The 17,629-nt window shown below is 55.8% G+C and overlaps 1 protein-coding gene across 1 annotated transcript in view; it reads right to left on the bottom strand.

Annotated features, from left to right (window-relative positions):
- GRIK4 (glutamate ionotropic receptor kainate type subunit 4) overlaps positions 1-17,629 on the bottom strand; it is a 436,484-nt gene that overhangs the window by 92,861 nt on the left and 325,994 nt on the right. The window contains exons 9-11 of the mRNA XM_062198401.1: positions 15,832-15,993; positions 4,628-4,780; positions 3,703-3,807 (exon numbers count right to left, since the gene is read on the bottom strand). Coding sequence (XP_062054385.1) covers positions 3,703-3,807; positions 4,628-4,780; positions 15,832-15,993 — 420 coding nt within the window. The remainder of the gene's footprint in view (positions 1-3,702; positions 3,808-4,627; positions 4,781-15,831; positions 15,994-17,629) is intronic.

Here is a 17,629-nt window from a genome sequence, read left to right as displayed (position 1 = left end):
ATCAGCCACCGGCAGGGAACGTGGTATTTGGTTCAGACATCTTACCAATTACAACCCACTGAGTCCCTGCATGGCGCTTTCTAAATAATCAAAACCAGCTCTTAATAGTCACTCACCCAGACAGCAAGAGAAAGAGTCAAACCAGGCCCAAATGAGAAGATGCCACCGCCATCGAAGCCCAGCTCAGAGGGTCTCGGGGGCCAGGGGCTGTTCTGCTTTGCAGCAGGTGGCAGCAAAGTGACAGACCTGGGCCTGGGGCTTGGGTTTGGGTGGATAGGGCTTCCAAGGAGGTGAGGAAAAGCCCAGAAGGAGACCCAAGAGCATGGGTTTGGAGCTGGACAAACCCAGGCATCAACCCCAGCTCTGCCTAATGCCCTTGCTAATCGTGGGACTTGGGCCAAACCCTTCCCTCTTCCCGAGTCTCCTTATTATATTTGTGAGATGGGAATTCATCTACTTTGAAGGGTTGTCCTCAAGATTGGAAGCAACCTGTGCAAAGGACCCCTGTGGTGTCTTCTGGTACACAAAAGGCATCCAAAGGATGTCATTTCCCTTGCTCCTTGTCCCTTTCCCCGGCCCTGCCAGGATCGCTTTGCATGGAATCGGGAGAGTATCAGAGCAGAGACACTGACATCCTGCCCGCTCGGCAAGAGAAGCTCAATTAATTATCACTCCTAAACCATTCCTTCATCTTGTAATAAGCAGGGGAAGGACACCTGTCAAGAGGCAAAGATTGGGCGGTGATTGGGATGGGATCTGGGGACCAGCGCCGCAGAGCTACATCTGTGCTCACGATACACCACGCACGGTTTACACTTGAGATCGCAGACCCGAGCCAGACAGCAAAGTGGCAGGACAGCCACCAGGTTCGTCCAGGAAAAACAGGCAATAAAGAGGATTTTTGCCACGGACTTTAGAGATCCAAGAAGGAGCACCTGTCCCTGAGGGCAGCGGAAGCTCACACACACATGCACACACACATGCACACACACACTGTTACCCGAATGGTCACCTGGGCAGCAGACTCTAGTCAGTATCAGCTCAAAGAGATGGGAGTGGCAAGAAATTCTTTACAAACACTCCTCTATGAGGGTGACCTGGGGATCACCTGCACTCTGGCCATGCATCTAGTCCAACTCATGCAGAACCTGGAATGTACTTGGTTTTAGGACATAGAGAGCGACAGCCGTGGGGCCTCGGAAGGTACATTGATAGCATGTCCCCTGGGCTTTACTCGTGCACCCCTCGGGTCGAGACGCCTGCCCTGGACCACCACTGATGGTCAGCCACTGCTGAGGGGCAGAATCCTAGGCTGGGCCAGGCTGTGGGGATTAGAGAGTGGATGCTGCTGGCTGATGATGCTCTTTCTTAATGACTCAGACAACCCTGTGGTCTCACAGCTGGCGGGAGCCGGCCTAAGTGGCGGCTGCTGGAGAAGAGGAATTAAGGTGAAGAGGGACTTTGAACCTCATCAGCTCTCTTTCAAAGGGAGGGCAGGATCAGGGCCACCAGGCAGCTCTGCACAGCAGGTGCTGCTTGATGGAAGGAGTGCTGGGAGTGGAAGCTTTCCAAGGAGCACCTGTAAGGCACGGCTGAGGTCCTGGGGGATTCTTCCAGAACCTGGGCTCAGACTCAGCGGAGTGGGGCTGGGGTGGGTGTGAGCACCACATTCTCCAGCTGCTCCCCGACCGTTCCTCCATCCAGAACCTTCCTCCTTGCCCTATAAGCTCTCCTTGGAGTGCTTTTCCCTGCTGACACGACGTTCGGTGTGCGTGTGTTTGCCTGGTAGCTGTCCCTTAGCCACAAAAGCAGACACTCTGTCAGATTTTAAAGCCCGTCCATAGGAGGCACGGAACAGGTGCCGCTTGAGAGCATGAATGAACGCGCTTCCCGTCACATCCCCAGGCGACGGCGGCGCGGGGAGAAGTCTGCCTGGCGACTTCACTACCACCTGGTGGCCTCGATTCTTTGGGGAATGATGAGCCTGAGGGCACAATCCAAGTCCAGAGCCCACAGGCACAGTGATTCCACCTCATCCTCCCAGACCAGACTGGTGGCGCAGGGACGGTGTCCTTTCCAGGTCTGAACCCGCCAGGGCCGAGCACGGGGCCTGACACACAGCACAGGCTCAGCCGATGACTTATGGGACAAATTGTGTGATACTCCATCCCCACAGTTTCTGGCTACCTACCTACCCTCGCCCCATCAGACAAGTTACCACTTAGAAGACAGCTATTGCCATTGCTGAAGGTTCACGGAGGGCTGGCCAGAGCTGGGAGGAGCTGTTGGCAGAGCCAGCACCAGGCCTCGGGGGAACCTCTCCGGGATGTTTCCCTTTTACCCTGCTGTCTTCCGAGTAAGGTGCCCAGGGCCCGTGCCCAGCATCTTTCCTGGCCTCCTGGAGAGAACGCCAATGGGAGTCTGGGCAGGGCTCCCGGGAGCCACTGGGAAGCAGGGTCAGAGTGGCAGGAGGCAGATGTGACGGGCCTCTACAGTGCAGTTTCATCAGCACCACCCGCAGAGCTGGGTGGCCAGATTCACCCAGGGCCCTGCCCTAGGTCCACTCAAGCACACTCATGGGGTACGGAGTTCAGACTGCATGTTTAACAAGTCGCCACAGTGGTTCTGATGCATAACCGGCCATAAGGGTTAAGAACCTGGGCTTCAGAAGGAGACACTTTCGGATCCAAAACCAGCCTTGCCGCAAGTAACTAACTGTTCAAGGACAAGTCAACCAATCTCTCTGAGTCCTTCTATAAATGAGGTTTAATTAAAAGTATCCATCAAGAGCAATTCTGGAGAGGATTAATAAAAGAACCTATTTAGTGGTGTTAAATGAGCAAGCACACACAACATACTTAACGTAGCACAAGGCCCATAGTAAGTTCTTAACAAACCAAGGTTGCCATGGTACCCAAGGTGAAGGGCATGATTCTCTGTCACCTCCCAGAAAAGGCGCTTCTGCAGCCCCTGCAGCAGTGGATTTCTGGTCCAGCCACTCCCACGGGCAGGGAGCTCTTCAGCAGGCCTACTTCCTGCTGTGATGAGCATCCGGCTTCTCCCTTTCCAGCCTTGTCTAAGATTGGAGAGGGGCTGGCCCAATAGGCGGAGCTGAGGGCCAAGGTGCTGGGCAGGGTGGGAGGCCTTCGGAGAGACACTTGTTTCCTCTGATGGAAAGGGTGGGGGCAGGAGAAGAGTGGGGAGCTGAAAGGAGCAGCCAGGGGAGGGGGGCTGTGATTGATATGGGGGCGGGGTTGTGGGTTGGCCTGAGAGGAGCAGACAGGAGGGAAGAGGACGTCAGATGCCAAAGGGCTTCCTTAGCCTGCATGGGATCCAGTCTGTGCCTTGTCAGCAAGCTCCATGGAGACTAACACGGGTCCAGGGTGAGGCTGAGACTCCAGGCATGCAATGCCCTCTTTTGGAGTGGACAAGGCCTGGGAACTCCTTCCTTACCTGACACCCCCTTGCTTCCTCTCTTGGGCCACAATGCACGGTTGCCTCCCTCCGGTATTTTCCTGGGAGTGCAGTCCCTGACCTGGGCTGCAGGCAGGAAGCCTCACCCAGGATGTAGCCTGCTGCTCTTGGGGAAAAGTGAGAGCAGGAGGCCACCTTGAGTGCTCAGGAGTCAATGAAGTGGCTGGCTGGGGACAGACGAAGGCGGAGAGGCGGGATCAGCTGTCAGGGCAGCGTAGCTCAGCTTACCTGCCGAAAACCATTCCTCGTGAACTGCAAGATTTTCAAAGCGTAGTTGGACCTCTGGCCTTTGCTGTTGAATTCAATGTGGCCGGTGAGACCTTCCAATTCTACCTGTCCAAGAGAGAGTGAGTTACAGCACCAAATAGGTCCCCCGTTCCACTTGGTCCCAACCAAGCATCCCACACCTGTGTTACTAATTATGCCAAAGAGAAGGAAACTTCAGGATCCACTCTCCTGCCCACCTCCGGCCACGGCATCTAGTGATGACAAATGGGATGTCTCTGGAGCCAATTCAGACTTGGCTGGGGTCGGAGAAGGAGACAGATGCTCCACACCCAATAACCCTATACTAACGACATCAACTAACACAAGTCATGGTGTCCGCTTGAACTTGGATTCCCCTCTGCTCTCCCCCTCCCCCTTCTAAGCCCTGCACTGTCAGCTGCACTCTTTGGGCATCTGCTCACCCACTCCCAGGCCTACAAGAGGTCATGATGTCCCTATAGCCGAGACAAAGTGCCAATCGGAGACCTCTACCCCAGGTCTTTCCAACAGGAGGTATCTTCCTCCTGGGGTACAGATCCATGGCCCTCCAGCAGAGGAGGCATGGCTGGGAGGGCTCACAGGGGACTCCTAGGACGGAGCTGCAAGTCTCCAGGCTGGGGCTCCAGCAAGGATGACCACTCCCCTCAATCAGGCTGCTTAACAGCCTAAGGCTCCAGGGCCATCGCCTTCTGAACAAACTTGCCACGGATTCTCAGTGGTTTTCAGGACTAGGGCACGAATGTGACCCACGGGGTTGCCGCAGATGACATTTTATCCAGGGCTGTGATCTGCTCGGGAGGCCTGGAGTTGAGGGGCTCTCGTGCCTTCAACCAGGTGTCCCGGCCCCCCAGATGTGCTCAGCAACAGGGCCTCGGCCGCTGCTCACCATGCGCAGGTAGTTCATGAGGCTGGTGCCGTGCTGCCAGATCTGTGCCGAGCCGCACGACAGAGGCTTCACGCCGATCTCCTGGCTCCGGTTCAGCTCCTGCACGGCAGTCACCACCGCGTACACAGCATCGAACAGCAGCGCCGAGGACAGCTGGGTGGGGCAGCGAGCAGGGCAGGAGGAGGTGGCGATGGGCGTGGAGGAAGGGAGGGAGAAAAGAAAGGAGAGGGAAAAGAGAGCAAAAGTGAGGGCACTTAGGGGTGCACTGTCAGCACCCTCAGCTCACCCCGTCTCTGGACTAGCTCCCCTCCAGCTGGCCAATAGGAAGCTCACCCAAAGCACATGAAGGTGGCAAAGGCTTATTTGGGATCCAAGCACAAGTTTCTTCTTTGGGCCCCAAATGTTTTCAAGGTACCTTTCCTCTGTGCTCCAGGAAAATAGCAACTCCCTTGGGGCTGGAGCTGTGGTACAGTCAGTAAATCCACGGCCTGCAGCACCGGCGTCCCATATGGGCGCCGGTTTAAGACCCGGCTGCTCCATTTCTGATCCAGCTCTCTGCTATGGCCTGGGAAAGTAGTACAAGATGGCCCAAGTCCTTGGGTCCCTGCATCCATGTGGGAGACCCAGAAGTTCCTGGCTCCTGGCTTCGGATTGGCACACCTATAGCCGTTGTGGCCAATGGATAAAAGACCTCTCTCCCTCTCTTTCTCTCTCTCTCTGCCTCTTCTTCTCTCTCTGTGTAACTCTGACTTTCAAATAAATAAATAAATCTAAAAAAGAAAAAAAAATCAACTGCCATTACTCCCAAGACTCTCCAGGCAGAGGTGTGGGGCTGCTTATCACAGGAAGAAGGCAGGAACCTGGCCACTCCCCCTCTGATTTGCCCACCCTGTGAGGCTCAGGGTCACAAGCCCCAGGGTATTGATCTGCCCTAGACGTGCCCACCTGTTACCACAATCTATGTTGGCCTGGGTCAGTTCAGAGCCCAAGGATGAGCCAGATCCTAAGCGTGACAGGTCGTAGTGAGATCAGGGAGGAAGGTGCAAGGAGACAGGACAAAAATCAAGGTAACATGACTCTGAGTGACATGGACCCACGGAGGTCTGTGGGGGTCCACAGAGATAGGTATCTGGTTGGTGGGTCAAGAAAGTATGGGTTCCTGGATGGGGAGGTGGGATGCAGGGGGAAGCAGTGAGGCACTCGGGCGGAACTGCAGGTGCAAAGACCAATGGGTGGAAAGTGGGGCGCGTACCTGGAGGAGGGGGAGGGTAGGAAGCGATAATTCGGACCCAGTCATGCAGTGGAGGGTCTTGTGCAGTTGCGAGTCCAGACTTTAACTTGCAAGCTCCTCAGGGCGGGGACACACAGGGCCTTCATCCCCGTCCGCTACATCTCGTGTGAGGCCTGACATGGGTTTGGACATCGCGACACATTTCTCGACTTGGCTGAACTCACCCACTGCCCAGCGCGGTAACTCCAAGCCTGCAGCCTTTGGGGAGGGGAAGGCCAGGCTGCCTGGTGGAGGTGGCAGGAGCAGAGGCACAGAGGGTTCCTGTGCTTGGGGGGAGTGCAGCGGAAGGAGGAGGGAACACTGAGTGTGTTACTGAGCCAGAGGTTCTGGACAAGGAAACCCTAGGGAGTGCAAATCTCAGAACAGTCAATGGGGAGGCCCAGGAGGGAAGGGGGAGGCCTCCTGGGAGGAGTGACCTTGAGGAGATAGAAGTCCATACCCTGGATTCCATTACAAAGCAAAGAAAGCTGATATCCCCGACTGGGGATTCAATACAGCCTCTTCCAACTGCAAACAACAGACATCGCACAAGAGACTGGCAGAGCACCCTCGCAGGTGACGGGCTTCATATAACCTGCCTCCTACCTGCCCAGCCCCGGGACGCTGGCCCCTGCTGGCCTGGAGGGAGGTGACTTGGGTTCTTCAGACAGCACGGGCCAGAGGCAAGAGCTTGAAAACTGAACACTACACTCTGAATACAGGTCGGAGTCTCAGGCGCCGAGCGAGCCCGGGCACCTTGTTGAACCTTGAGCAATAATCTGTCATCAATAAGAGAGGCTGTGGTCCCTGCCTCACACGTCTGCAAAAGGGCTCTGGACATTGCAGGCTTCAGGGGTCAACATGCACGCCCTGGTCCAACAGATGTTATCATGTGCTTGGGAGGAAGGTGTTGACTGAACTAAGGCGCCAGGGAGCAGTAAGGCAAGAAAGCTCCAAGGACAGAACAGAGGCTGGACAGATCGCCTAATTTCCTGCACCCTTTTACTCCGGGGAGGCCTGCAATAGGAACTGGGTGAGCTGATGTGGGATTCTCCTTTTAAAGGCACTTACAGGGGAAAACAGCCCATGCATTTTTCCTGCTCCACTCCACGTTCACTGGCATCACAAAACTCTCCAGCCAGGGTATTCTTTCTTCCTCTCTCTGCTTCTTTCCCACTCAAATTCAGCCCCTGCCACCTGGCAGCTTCCAGAGTGCTCAACCCTCCCCGTGTTCCACAGAGACCTCCACACAGGCCCTCAGTCTCTGCCCAGCCCCACCTCCTCTCCTCTCTGCCCGCGGTTCTGGAGCTACCTGTGACCTGAAGACTAAGCAGTGCGGGCAGGCACATCCCAGGATGGGATCAGCAGAAGCCCTCATGTTCCCGCTGACCGTGTGACCAGCAATGCTCCTCTGAGGCCCTCCTCTCCATCGCCTTCCCCTCTCTTCCCACCCAGCCGCTCTTCCCCTTGTCCACACAACTCCCTCTCCATTGGACTGGAGGCTAACCTGTGTGGCTCTTAGTGCTCACTGACAAATCTTGAACTTTGCATAGAATTCATTTTCCCCAGAGCTACATATGCTTCCTTTCCAGTTTAGACAATAGCTATCCATCTCTATTGCTAAGGCTGCAAGGTCCTCCGGTGTGGCTATTTAGGTAACACTGGGGACCAATTTCTATCCCCTTCCTCCCTTGCCTCCCAGTTAATCCACCCATCCTATGATTCTCCAAACAGCAGTGTTTGGACTGGAAGTGATCCTAGAATTCAACTCATCTGACTTATCTTACAAATGGAGAAACCAAGACTCAAGAGTTCTCCTCTTGGCCAGGGCCACAAGCAAGAAGCTGCAGGACCAGACCTGGGAGGCCAGCCCCTCGGCTCTTGTCTGGACCCCTCCCTTCTCTGAAGCCCCATCATTCCACCTCACTGCCCAGCAAGGCTCCCCTCCAGAATCCAGGGTTGTCTTTATAAAAGGGTGATTACAGGGAAAAACAGCTTTATTCTTGGGCCTAATCTCCCAGGACACTTCCAGGCAGTCTTTGTGGATCCTGTTTGTTCTGGGGCATGGGGCTCTGGGGCTAGGGCAGGGTTTGGGGGGGTAGGCTTCTCAAATGCCCTGGATCTTGGCCATCACCCAGTGTGCCTCCTGCCTTGAGGGTGGGGGAGGGGTAAACTCATGTTAGCTCCTGCATTAAAGAACCATCAGCCAACAGCTGCTCACCTAGCCCCATACTCCCATTTCTCCACCCATGTGGATTAGGCACCTGCCCTTATCTCATGCTGCCAAGAGCTTCAGAAGAGGCTGGCCCAGCCCCAGGTCCCTGGTATGCCTGAGTGGTACTCTGTGCGACCTGGACCTGGGCCATTGCCCAGTGAGACATAGGCGGAGGCCTGGAGTGAGGGGGCGTGCTTCCCAGGAGAGCCTCCTGTCCCCTTAGACAAACAGCCCTTTTTCTGCCTCTCGACCCTCGTGACCACGCATGTGGCCTGGAACTGCCACAGCTGTCGTGGCTCCAGCCTCAGTGCCATTCTGACACGAAGACGACAGAGCAGAGGTGGAAGGGACCTGGGTGTCCGACCTCCTCCCTCCAGAATCTTGAGACCCTAGGTCATGACATCGTTCCTTTATTTTTGCAGAAGGCATTTCAGTGCAGAGTCTCTGTTGCTGGGGGCATCCACGTGTCTCAGCCTCTCCCACAGCCCTTTGGTGGTGAGGCCACCTCCGCTGTGCACCAGCCGGCTGTGCCACAGGCTTGCTGCTCTTCCCTCTCCATTTGGGAGGCCGTCTTCTTGGCTGATGCTCTCATTAGTGCACGCTCCGGGTGCTGGGAGACCGGCGTGTGCCTGTTGATGATGTTCTTTGGCATCTCCAACACTGGGGCCTTTGAGATTCTTCAAGTGCTTCCCATCATTACGACTCCAGCTGGAGAGAACGGGGGGCAGGCGGGTGCAAGGAAAATCCTCAAGGTTCCTGTCTCATCTCCACCGAAGCATGGCTTTTAGGGGCAACACGGGCAAACCCCAGTAGGCGCTGGCTTCATGGGTCCTGCGCCCCCTAAGCCCGGAACATCTCCTTGGGATTCACCAGACATGACCAGGTCACCCCTCTTTTGGCAGGCTCCTGGCCCCTCTCCCTTCCCTCCCCTGACCCGTCAATCTCCCCAGCTCCAGTTCAGCCTCTGAGGATGCGAGAGCCTGGAATCTCTCTGCCTCATCAATTTTCCCACCTTGTTTCAGATCTCCATCCCGAAGCATCCCTTTGCTCTCCCAACTGCCTTCTCCCTCTGCTATTATTTACTAATTTAGTGCTGAAAAGCATCTGGGACGACAGTCAGGGCAAGGCAGGTTCAGGTATAAAACCCTCTGTCCATGCCTGCTCTTCTAGGGTCGGGGGAGCACCCCACCATCTCCCATCCGTTCCCTTCTCCTCTCCAGAGCTGGCCCCCTCTGTCTCCTCCGTGGCTTCTGCTCCCCAACTGTGTGCACGCATGTCTTTCGGTGCCTCTCGCTTTTGTCTCTTCTTCTCTTGTCCCTGTCTCTGCTAAATATTAAATTCCCCAAGCAGCTCGATCCTCATTTAAAATCCTCTCCTCTTTCTTGGCATCAAAATGTTGTTTGGCAAGGAACCCTCGATTCTCTTGTTTTTATATTTTCATTTGGTTCTTCATTGTTATTTTCTTTTGAGCTGTTTGCAAATTGTTTAGGGGAATGAAAGACTCGGTATAAATTAAGATGAATCAATTCTGACTCAGGGAGTTGTGGCTGAACTCCTTCCCCCTCCATAGAAAAGAAAATAAGACTATCTTCTAAGCACACACCTGTAGCTTTCATCTCTCCCCCGGGCCCCGAAAGACCAGATTCCCTGGATCCTCTCCGATGCCTATTTGTCTCTGAACCTCAGTAGCTTAAGTTCTGGCCTCCAATATAATGCCAGGGCAGGAACCATTAAAATCTCATGGAATAGTTCTTACAATCTGGTTTTTATTCAATGAAATAAACACTTAATTACAAACATCTGCTTTAGCCTAAATTCTAATTACTTAATCTAGCCATCTGTAATTTTAATGATTTTCTGCGATTTTCATTCTTTGCGGCATGATGAATGGGCACGACGCGTGCGTCTAGCGGGTGCGTCCCCGCTCACGCCGCTCCCTCTCCTGCTCGCTGGGTCTCCAGCAGGAGGCACGTGCGCGGCCTGCTGTCGGCCACCTGGCAGGTGCCACCACCCTGGGCACATGGAGCTTTCTTCTGGCCACCTCGCAGGTCATTCACCCCTCTCCGTGCCTTCAGAGCTGGGCTCCCCTCACCCCCCTCCCTGGCAGACTCCACCTGCACTACTCGGGGCCCCAGCAGCAAGTGAGGGAGATGGGGAGGCAGACACCAAGTGGGGAGCCCCAGGGAGGGAGAGGGAAATGCCAGGAGCAGGGGAAGAGTGGGGAACCCAGAGTGTGGGGGAGAGAGAGGGAGAGAGAGACAGAACGTGAAGATGACACTGGGCCTGGGAGGGAGAGAGAAGAGCAGGGAGGGTGGAGAGGCAGACGGGCAGCAGGGGAGGACGCCCACCCAGGCCGGGGCCCCGCGGTGGCCTTTGCAGAACACTCTGGAGGAGACAGAAACCAGGCTGTGCCTGCCTGGAACCAACGCATGAGGGCTGGGCTGCTGGTACCTGTGGTCCCTCAGCCCCCCCCCCCCCCCGGAGCGGGGGAGAGGAGGCCCCGCTTCACAAGGGGGTTGCTCAAGCGAGACGCCTCCAGGGGGACTTGTCGCTAGTGTCACGGCTGGGTGCTTCCTCCCCGCGCCCTCTGGGGTGACAGGGTCCCCACCGCCTTCCCTGGCATGGCGCAGGCACTGAGCCCCTTAACCCAGGCGGGCCTCAGAGACCCTCCGTGTGCCATCTGCTCTTCCGTCCCTGTTTCCTCACTGTCACTGAGGGGTTCAGGGCCATTCTTGACGGTCACGAGGATGCCAAGGGGAGGAACACAGGTGGAGGGCAGACAACGCTGTGGGATGAGCTATGGGGCTGTCAGCGCCTTGCCAGGGTGGAGGAATGGGCACCCCACTCTGCTCAGTAAGAAAACGTCAGCGTCCGTGTGACCGGCCCAGAGAAAGCAGACTGAGCTGGAGAGGATCTGTGACCATGCACAGTGGGCAGTCCTAGGCCCCTCCCCCGCCAGGCCCAGAGCTTCCAGTCTTGTCCTCTGCCCCAACACAGAGTAGTCCACAGAGGACACTGCATGTGCACACACGGTGCTCCCCAGATAATTCTTGGGAGCCCCAAGCCTACACAAACTAAGATGGGCACAGTCGCACACTGTCCACAGAATATTTTTTTTAATATTTATTTATTTATTTATTTATGTGAAAGAGTTATAGAGGGGCGGAGAAAGAAAGATCTTCTATCCCTATCTATCTTCTATCCCTGGTTCACTCCCCAAATGAGCGCAATTGCTGGGGCTGGACCAGACAGAAGTCAGGAGCCAGGAGCTTCTTCCAAGTCTCCCACATGGGTACTGGAGTCTAAGCACTTGGGCCACCTTTTGCTGCTTTCCCAGGTGCATTAGCAGGGAGCTGGATCAGAAGTGGAGCAGCTAGGACTTGAACAGGCACCCATATGGGATGCCGGCACTAGACCACGGCTTAACCAGCTAAGCCACAACACTGGCCCCTGGCCGTAGACTCTTACAGCTCCACTGTTGCATGTGCCATCCATCATTGACGTGGCACATGCCTGTATTTGCCTCCCTGCCCCTGACCTCTGCAGGCAGAACTCAGGGGCTTCCCTTGGCATCTACCAGGGTAGCACAGCCCTAGAGCCCTTTCCCTATGTGGATCCTGCTCCCTGCATTGCGCGCCCCAGAGGATGGGGACCGTAGCTCTTAGCACCACAGGCTGCACGCTGGGTTCCATCCTTCACTCCACATTAATCAGACATTCAGGCCCTCGGTCACCTGACTTTGTGGGGTTTCTTCCCCCTGGAGAACCGTGGCCTGCATGTCCTCACTCCTGGACACTGAGTTTGTGTGACATTCTCAGGCCAACAAAGACGTGGAGGAAGTCACAGTGCACCTGTTCTGGGAACGGGAGGTCAAGAGGTCCTGTGTGTTTGCACTTCTCTAGTGATTTTCTGCCATCACCACAAGGCAGCTCTGTTTGTCCAGGAGAAGGGTGGGAGGGACGTGGGGCACAGCTGCCCAGGTCAGCCCACGTGGGCTCACTGAGTGACCTCAGCTGGATGCAGGAGCTACATAAACATGTATTGTTATGTGCTAGTGAGATTTTGTGGTTGCTTATGACACAGCATTGACATGGCAAAAGCCACCTGATATATTTACTATTGCCTATCCCAGCAGCCAGCATCCATGTTGTTTTAACAGGGGCCAGCGTTGTGGTGCAGCAGGTTAAGCTGCCAGCTGAGACACTGGCACCCCATGAATGCCAATTCGAGTCCTGGCTGCTCCCCTTTTGATCCAGCTCCCTGCTGATGTGCTTGGGAAAGCAGCAGAGGATGGCCCAAGTGCCTGGGCTCCTGCCACCCACACGGGAGACTCAGATGGAGTTCCAGGCTCCTGGCTTCAGCCTGGCCCAGCCCTAGTCATTACGGTCACTTTGGGAGTGAACCAGCAGATGGGCGTTCTCTTTCTCTCTGTCTCTCTCTGATTCTCCCTCTTTCTGTAACTCTGCCTTTCAGATAAATAGGGGTCAGCGTTGTGGCATAGCAGGTTAAGCTGCCGCCTACAATGCCGGCATCCCATATGCATGCTGGTTCAAGTCCTGGCTGCTCCACTTCTGATCCAGCTCCCTGCTACTGTGCCTGGGAAAGCAGCAGAAGATGGCCCAAGTGCTTGAGCCCTTGCCTCCATGTGGGAGACTTAGAAGAAGCTCCTGGCTTTTGGCTTTGGCATGGCCCAGCCTCAGCTGTTTTGGCCAGTTGGGGAGTGAACCAGCAGATGGAAGATCTGTTTCTTCCTCTCTCTCTGACTTTAAAATAAATAAATCGATCTTAAAAAAATAAACAGTCTTGAAAATCTACAAAGTTTCAGGCCATTCTTTAAAAATGACAACATTAATAATGAAATATTGTTATAATAAATTTACCTGATGGATAATTATGAATTGAAGACAGTACCATATCCCATTTCATCTGTACAACCATCCTCTATGAAGGGCAAGCATAATTAATGGACCCAATATTGCAGATAAAGAATTCAAGGCCCAGCAGGAGTTGGAAACATCCAGCCCGTGGACCCTATCACTTGGCCTGGCCCTACTAGCTGCAGGTGCACTCAAAATCTGATATGTCTATAGCAGGAAAATTTTGAAGCTGATAATTTTGTAGGGCCCAGGAATGATGTTATAAATATCCAAATGGCCCCAGGCAGAAAAAAACGGTCCCCACCCCCATCCCAGAGAGCTACATAACTAAGATTACACAGCATGAAGATGGTAAGGCCAGTGCTGGGCCCAGGCCCCGCCCCTCCAAGGCTGTGGTCTGTCGCATGTGTGACCACAGCCAGAGCCGGTCCTGCAGCCCAGGGGAAGACCTGGCCTGGCCTTGGGGTTACATGCTCACAAAGGATGCCCCTCTCATCTGCCCGGTCATGGCCAGGACAGGCAGGGTTCAAACCCTCAGAGAGGAAGTGGAAACGTAGCACAGGGGCCTTTACTTCAGCAGGGCCAGGGCCACACAGGGGAGGGTCTGGGCTGGAGAGCGGCAGAGCCTCTCCCTTTCCTGAGATGGCACCGGGAGCCCTTCAAGGACTAGAGTATCGCACAGATGAATCTAAGAACAGGGTTTGCCTAACTGCTGGGGGCCAGGCTGCTCCTGCACAGGGCACAGTTTAAGAACGTTCCTCACTGTCCCTTAAGTCTTCTAGTGGGGGTGGGGACCCTTTTCCTTTTGGGTGCCCCCCTTTCCAACCCCAGCCCCCACCCCACCCCCAGTCCTTGCACTTTCAGGTCTAAGATAGCTGGGTGGGATGCATGCCACAAAGTCTGCTGGAAACCATCCTCCAGCCTCCTGCTCCTGTCTGCTTCCCCAGATCAAAGTTTCCTGGATTTTCCATGAACTCTGACCCTTAGGCTGCCCCTTCCTTCCTAACGTTTCCACCAGGCTACATGATCATGAAGGCACCGGGTTTTGTGGAAGGTCAGTATGTCCATCCCTGACCTTCAGCAGGTCCTCCTGGGTCACCATGCTGGCCACTACTCATTAGGCGCCCTGCATGTGGACATGTAGACACGCCTCTGCCTCTGTCCCCAGGATGCAAAGCCCACAGAGAATTCCCACTCCAGGATGTGCTCAATTCCATCACCATCTCCTAAGCCTAACTCTTTTGCATTTCTTTGTAATCTCTATCTCATCATTGCACCTGCCATATTCATTCATTCAACAACAATGTACTGACTGCTTTAATCCTGCCAGGCCCACTGACAGCCCAGTGTGGGAAGAGAATGACAGTCCCAGAGAGAGGCCAAAGGTCAGTGGTTAAAAGGACAAACTGCAAAGCCACGTGGCCTGGGTTCCAATCCCAGCCCCTCCGCTTAGCAGCTGTGGGAGCCTGGGTTTTGGGCTCAGCCTCACGGGTATTCAGCTTTATCCTCTGTGAAATGGGAACAGTGATGGCAGCTGCCTGAGGAAGCTGTGAGCAGCCCATGGGCTGCCTGCCCTGCTCTCCCCAGGACTTGCCTTAGGTCTCACAAATGGACACAGCACAGAGATGTGCCCTGGCCCGCACGGGAAGAACATCCGACCGACAGAGAACGGCCAGGTTCCAGCGCTCTCACAGCAGGGCAGGGAAGAATGGGGAGGAGGAACAGAAGGGAGGCTCCCACAGACACCCTGTTCAGGGAGGGGCCCGGAGGGACGGGAAGAGCCCCAGAGCAGCAGCCAAGAGTCTCCCCCCACCCATCTGGTTTTGCTCTGCAAAGGACTCTGTGTTTGCTTTGAACAGCACCCGTGTCCCCACCCCACCTCATTCCGAGCCTGGGCTTTGGTCCCCTTATCTGGAACATGAAGGAGCAGCTCAACTCCAAAAGGGTCCTCCAACACCAGATGCTGGGGGCCTCAACTCAGGCACTCCCAGCGACCGCATCTGCTGGAGTCAGGCCACAGAGACTCAGACATCCCGAGTGACACCTCGGTGCCTCTGCTGGGCTCTCTCCCTGCTGCCCAGCTTACAGCTGCCCCTGCTCCCAGTCCCCAGCCCCCCACTTCCCAGCCTCCCACGACACTTCCCAGTCCCTCCTCCCACTTCTTAGCTCAGACCTCACTTCCCAGCACCACCCCCACTTCCCAACTCCACCCCCCACTTCCCAGCCCCACCCCCACTTCCCAGTCCCATCCCCACTTCCCAGCTCCGTCCCCACCTTTCAGTCACCCCCACTTCCCAGCCCCACCCCCACTTCCCAGTCACCCCCACTTCCCAGTCCCATCCCCACTTCCCAGCTCCGTCCCCATCTTTCAGTCACCCCCACTTCCCAGCCCCACCCCCCACTTTCCAACCCCACCCTTCACTTCCCAGTCACCCACACTTCCCAACTCCACCCCCCACTTCCCAGCCCCACTCCCACTTCCCTGTCACTCCCACTTCCCAGCCCCACCCCCACTTCCCTGTCACCTCAACTTCCCAGCCCCACCCTTACTTCCCAGCCCCACCCTCCACTTCCCAGTCACCCCCACTTCCCAGTCACCCCCACTTCCCAACCCCACCTCCCACTTCCCAGTCACCCCTACTTCCCAGCCCCACCCCCTTCCCACTCACCCCCCCTTCCCAGCCCCACCCTCACTTCCCAGCCCCTGTACCCCACATCTCTTTGAGCCAGGACTGCAGAGGAGAGAGGAAGGCTGGGCTCTAGGAGGGCCTGCTTCCCAGTGGCTGGCTGGCAGAGGGGTGCGTGTAGGGCCAGGAGGCCGGGAGGAGCTGGGAGTACTTACTGCAGGCCCCGTGAAGGGCACGTGGTCACAGTTCTCCTGCCAGGACTGGTTGAGGCTCTGGGCAAACTCTTGGAAGAAAGCGTGAGACTGGTTGAAGATGGAGAAGCCCAGGATGTTGACGCGATCGTCCACCAGGCTGTCCATTCTCTGGAGGGAGAACTCCTGGGGAGGCCCAGTGGTCAGAAGCAGAGAACACAGTTAGGAAGGGATGACGGGAGGGATGCGCTTGGCTAGACAGAGCACAGCGGGACCTCACTCTGGTCCACGACCCACAGGGCATTCTGCTGGGCTCCGCCGGGCACTTAGAGGGAGTTCTGGGAGCTCAGTGTCGAGGCTCGGGGTAGGGAAGAAAAAGAGAAAGAAGCAGAAGACTCCATAAGCAGGGGATTTACAAGATGCACCTGCAGGAGGGAGAAAGACGCAATGATGCCTACTGACGGCACACTGAGTCCACGGCAGCTGGGGCTTGAAGCAGGCATGGGAATTTTCCCAGTGGAAAACACGGGTGGACAGGGCTACTCCAGCCAGAAATTAGCATGGACACAAAGGCATGGAGGTCAGAAGCTGGGCATCTCTTCCAGGGAGCTGCCCGTGGGGCACTTTGATGAGAGCACCATGCTTCAAAGTGGGAAGCTACAGTCAGAACCACTGAGGTTTCCTGTTAAAACATGGTGATTCCTGCACTCTGCTAATGCCGGCCGCATCTCAATCTCAGGAGTCGGCATTTCTGGCAAGTCCCTAAGTCTCAGGTGCATCAGAGTTAGGGAACCACGCAGTGAGCACACAGGATTCAGGGGGGCCCGGGGGGCAGGGAGCAATGGTGAGAAATGAGGCTGAGGGGGGTGGCAGAGCCCGTGCACCTGGACGCCAGGCTGGGGGCTCCTACTTTGTCCTGCGGGAGGTGGGGGCGAGGGGCCTCTCAGCAGAGAAGGGCTGAACTCAAGTTTGCTCTCTAAGACAGCCTGAAAGCCTGCAGCTGGGGCTGTGCCTTCCTTCCACCACTGTCTTCTTCATGGATTTGACATTTGTTTATCATGCCCCAGGCTCTGTTCCAGGCACCGTGGACACATGCAAAGAGATGCATGTGCTGTTCTCAGGGCATTTGCCAGTTAGTGGGAGAGGCAGATAGCTGGGACGCGAATGCATTATGATTTCAGACAGCTGTGGGTGGGGGGTATTGCTGCTTTAGACAAGGCACTCGGAGGAACTCCATCTGGGGAAGTGATATTCGGAAGCTCAAGGAACTTCTGTCAGCAAACCACGGTCCTCATCCAATCACCTGGCCTGCAGGTGAGGGTCTCATCAGGGCCAGCAGTGGCTGCTGAGCTCAGAGCCCTGGACCTCCAAGGCCTCTCCTGGCCTTGTCCAGGGAAACCAGGCAAGAGGGTCTGGCTCATTCAGCTCATCGGTCCCCCGTTCCTGGAAAAAGGCCTTCCAATGTGGGTCAGGCTGCCTCCTTACACTGCAGCCACATCCATCTCACGTTCCTTCCAAGTGTCTCACACACACACACACACACACGCACGCACATGCACAGCTCTGTTCCCCATGTGCAAACATACTTACAGACCCCAGGACTAACCCCTCGGCCACTCAGCCTGACATGACAGATGGTAGGAGCCCAGGTTACTTGCTGGCCTGGTGGAAACCTCGTTTGCCTTCAGGCGGTCGTCATGTCTGAAAACTTAGCTCCTGAGGACCCTGGTACCTCGTTTGCATCATCACTCACAGCTAAAGTCACCGCCAAGGCCTCGGGCTGCAGCCTGTGCTCACCTGCCCGGAGCTCAGCCGCACTGGC

The sequence above is a fragment of the Lepus europaeus genome, chromosome 7 (genome assembly GCF_033115175.1).
Source record: "Lepus europaeus isolate LE1 chromosome 7, mLepTim1.pri, whole genome shotgun sequence".
Lineage (NCBI taxonomy): Eukaryota > Metazoa > Chordata > Mammalia > Lagomorpha > Leporidae > Lepus > Lepus europaeus.
This window is presented reverse-complemented; position numbering and strand designations above follow the sequence as displayed.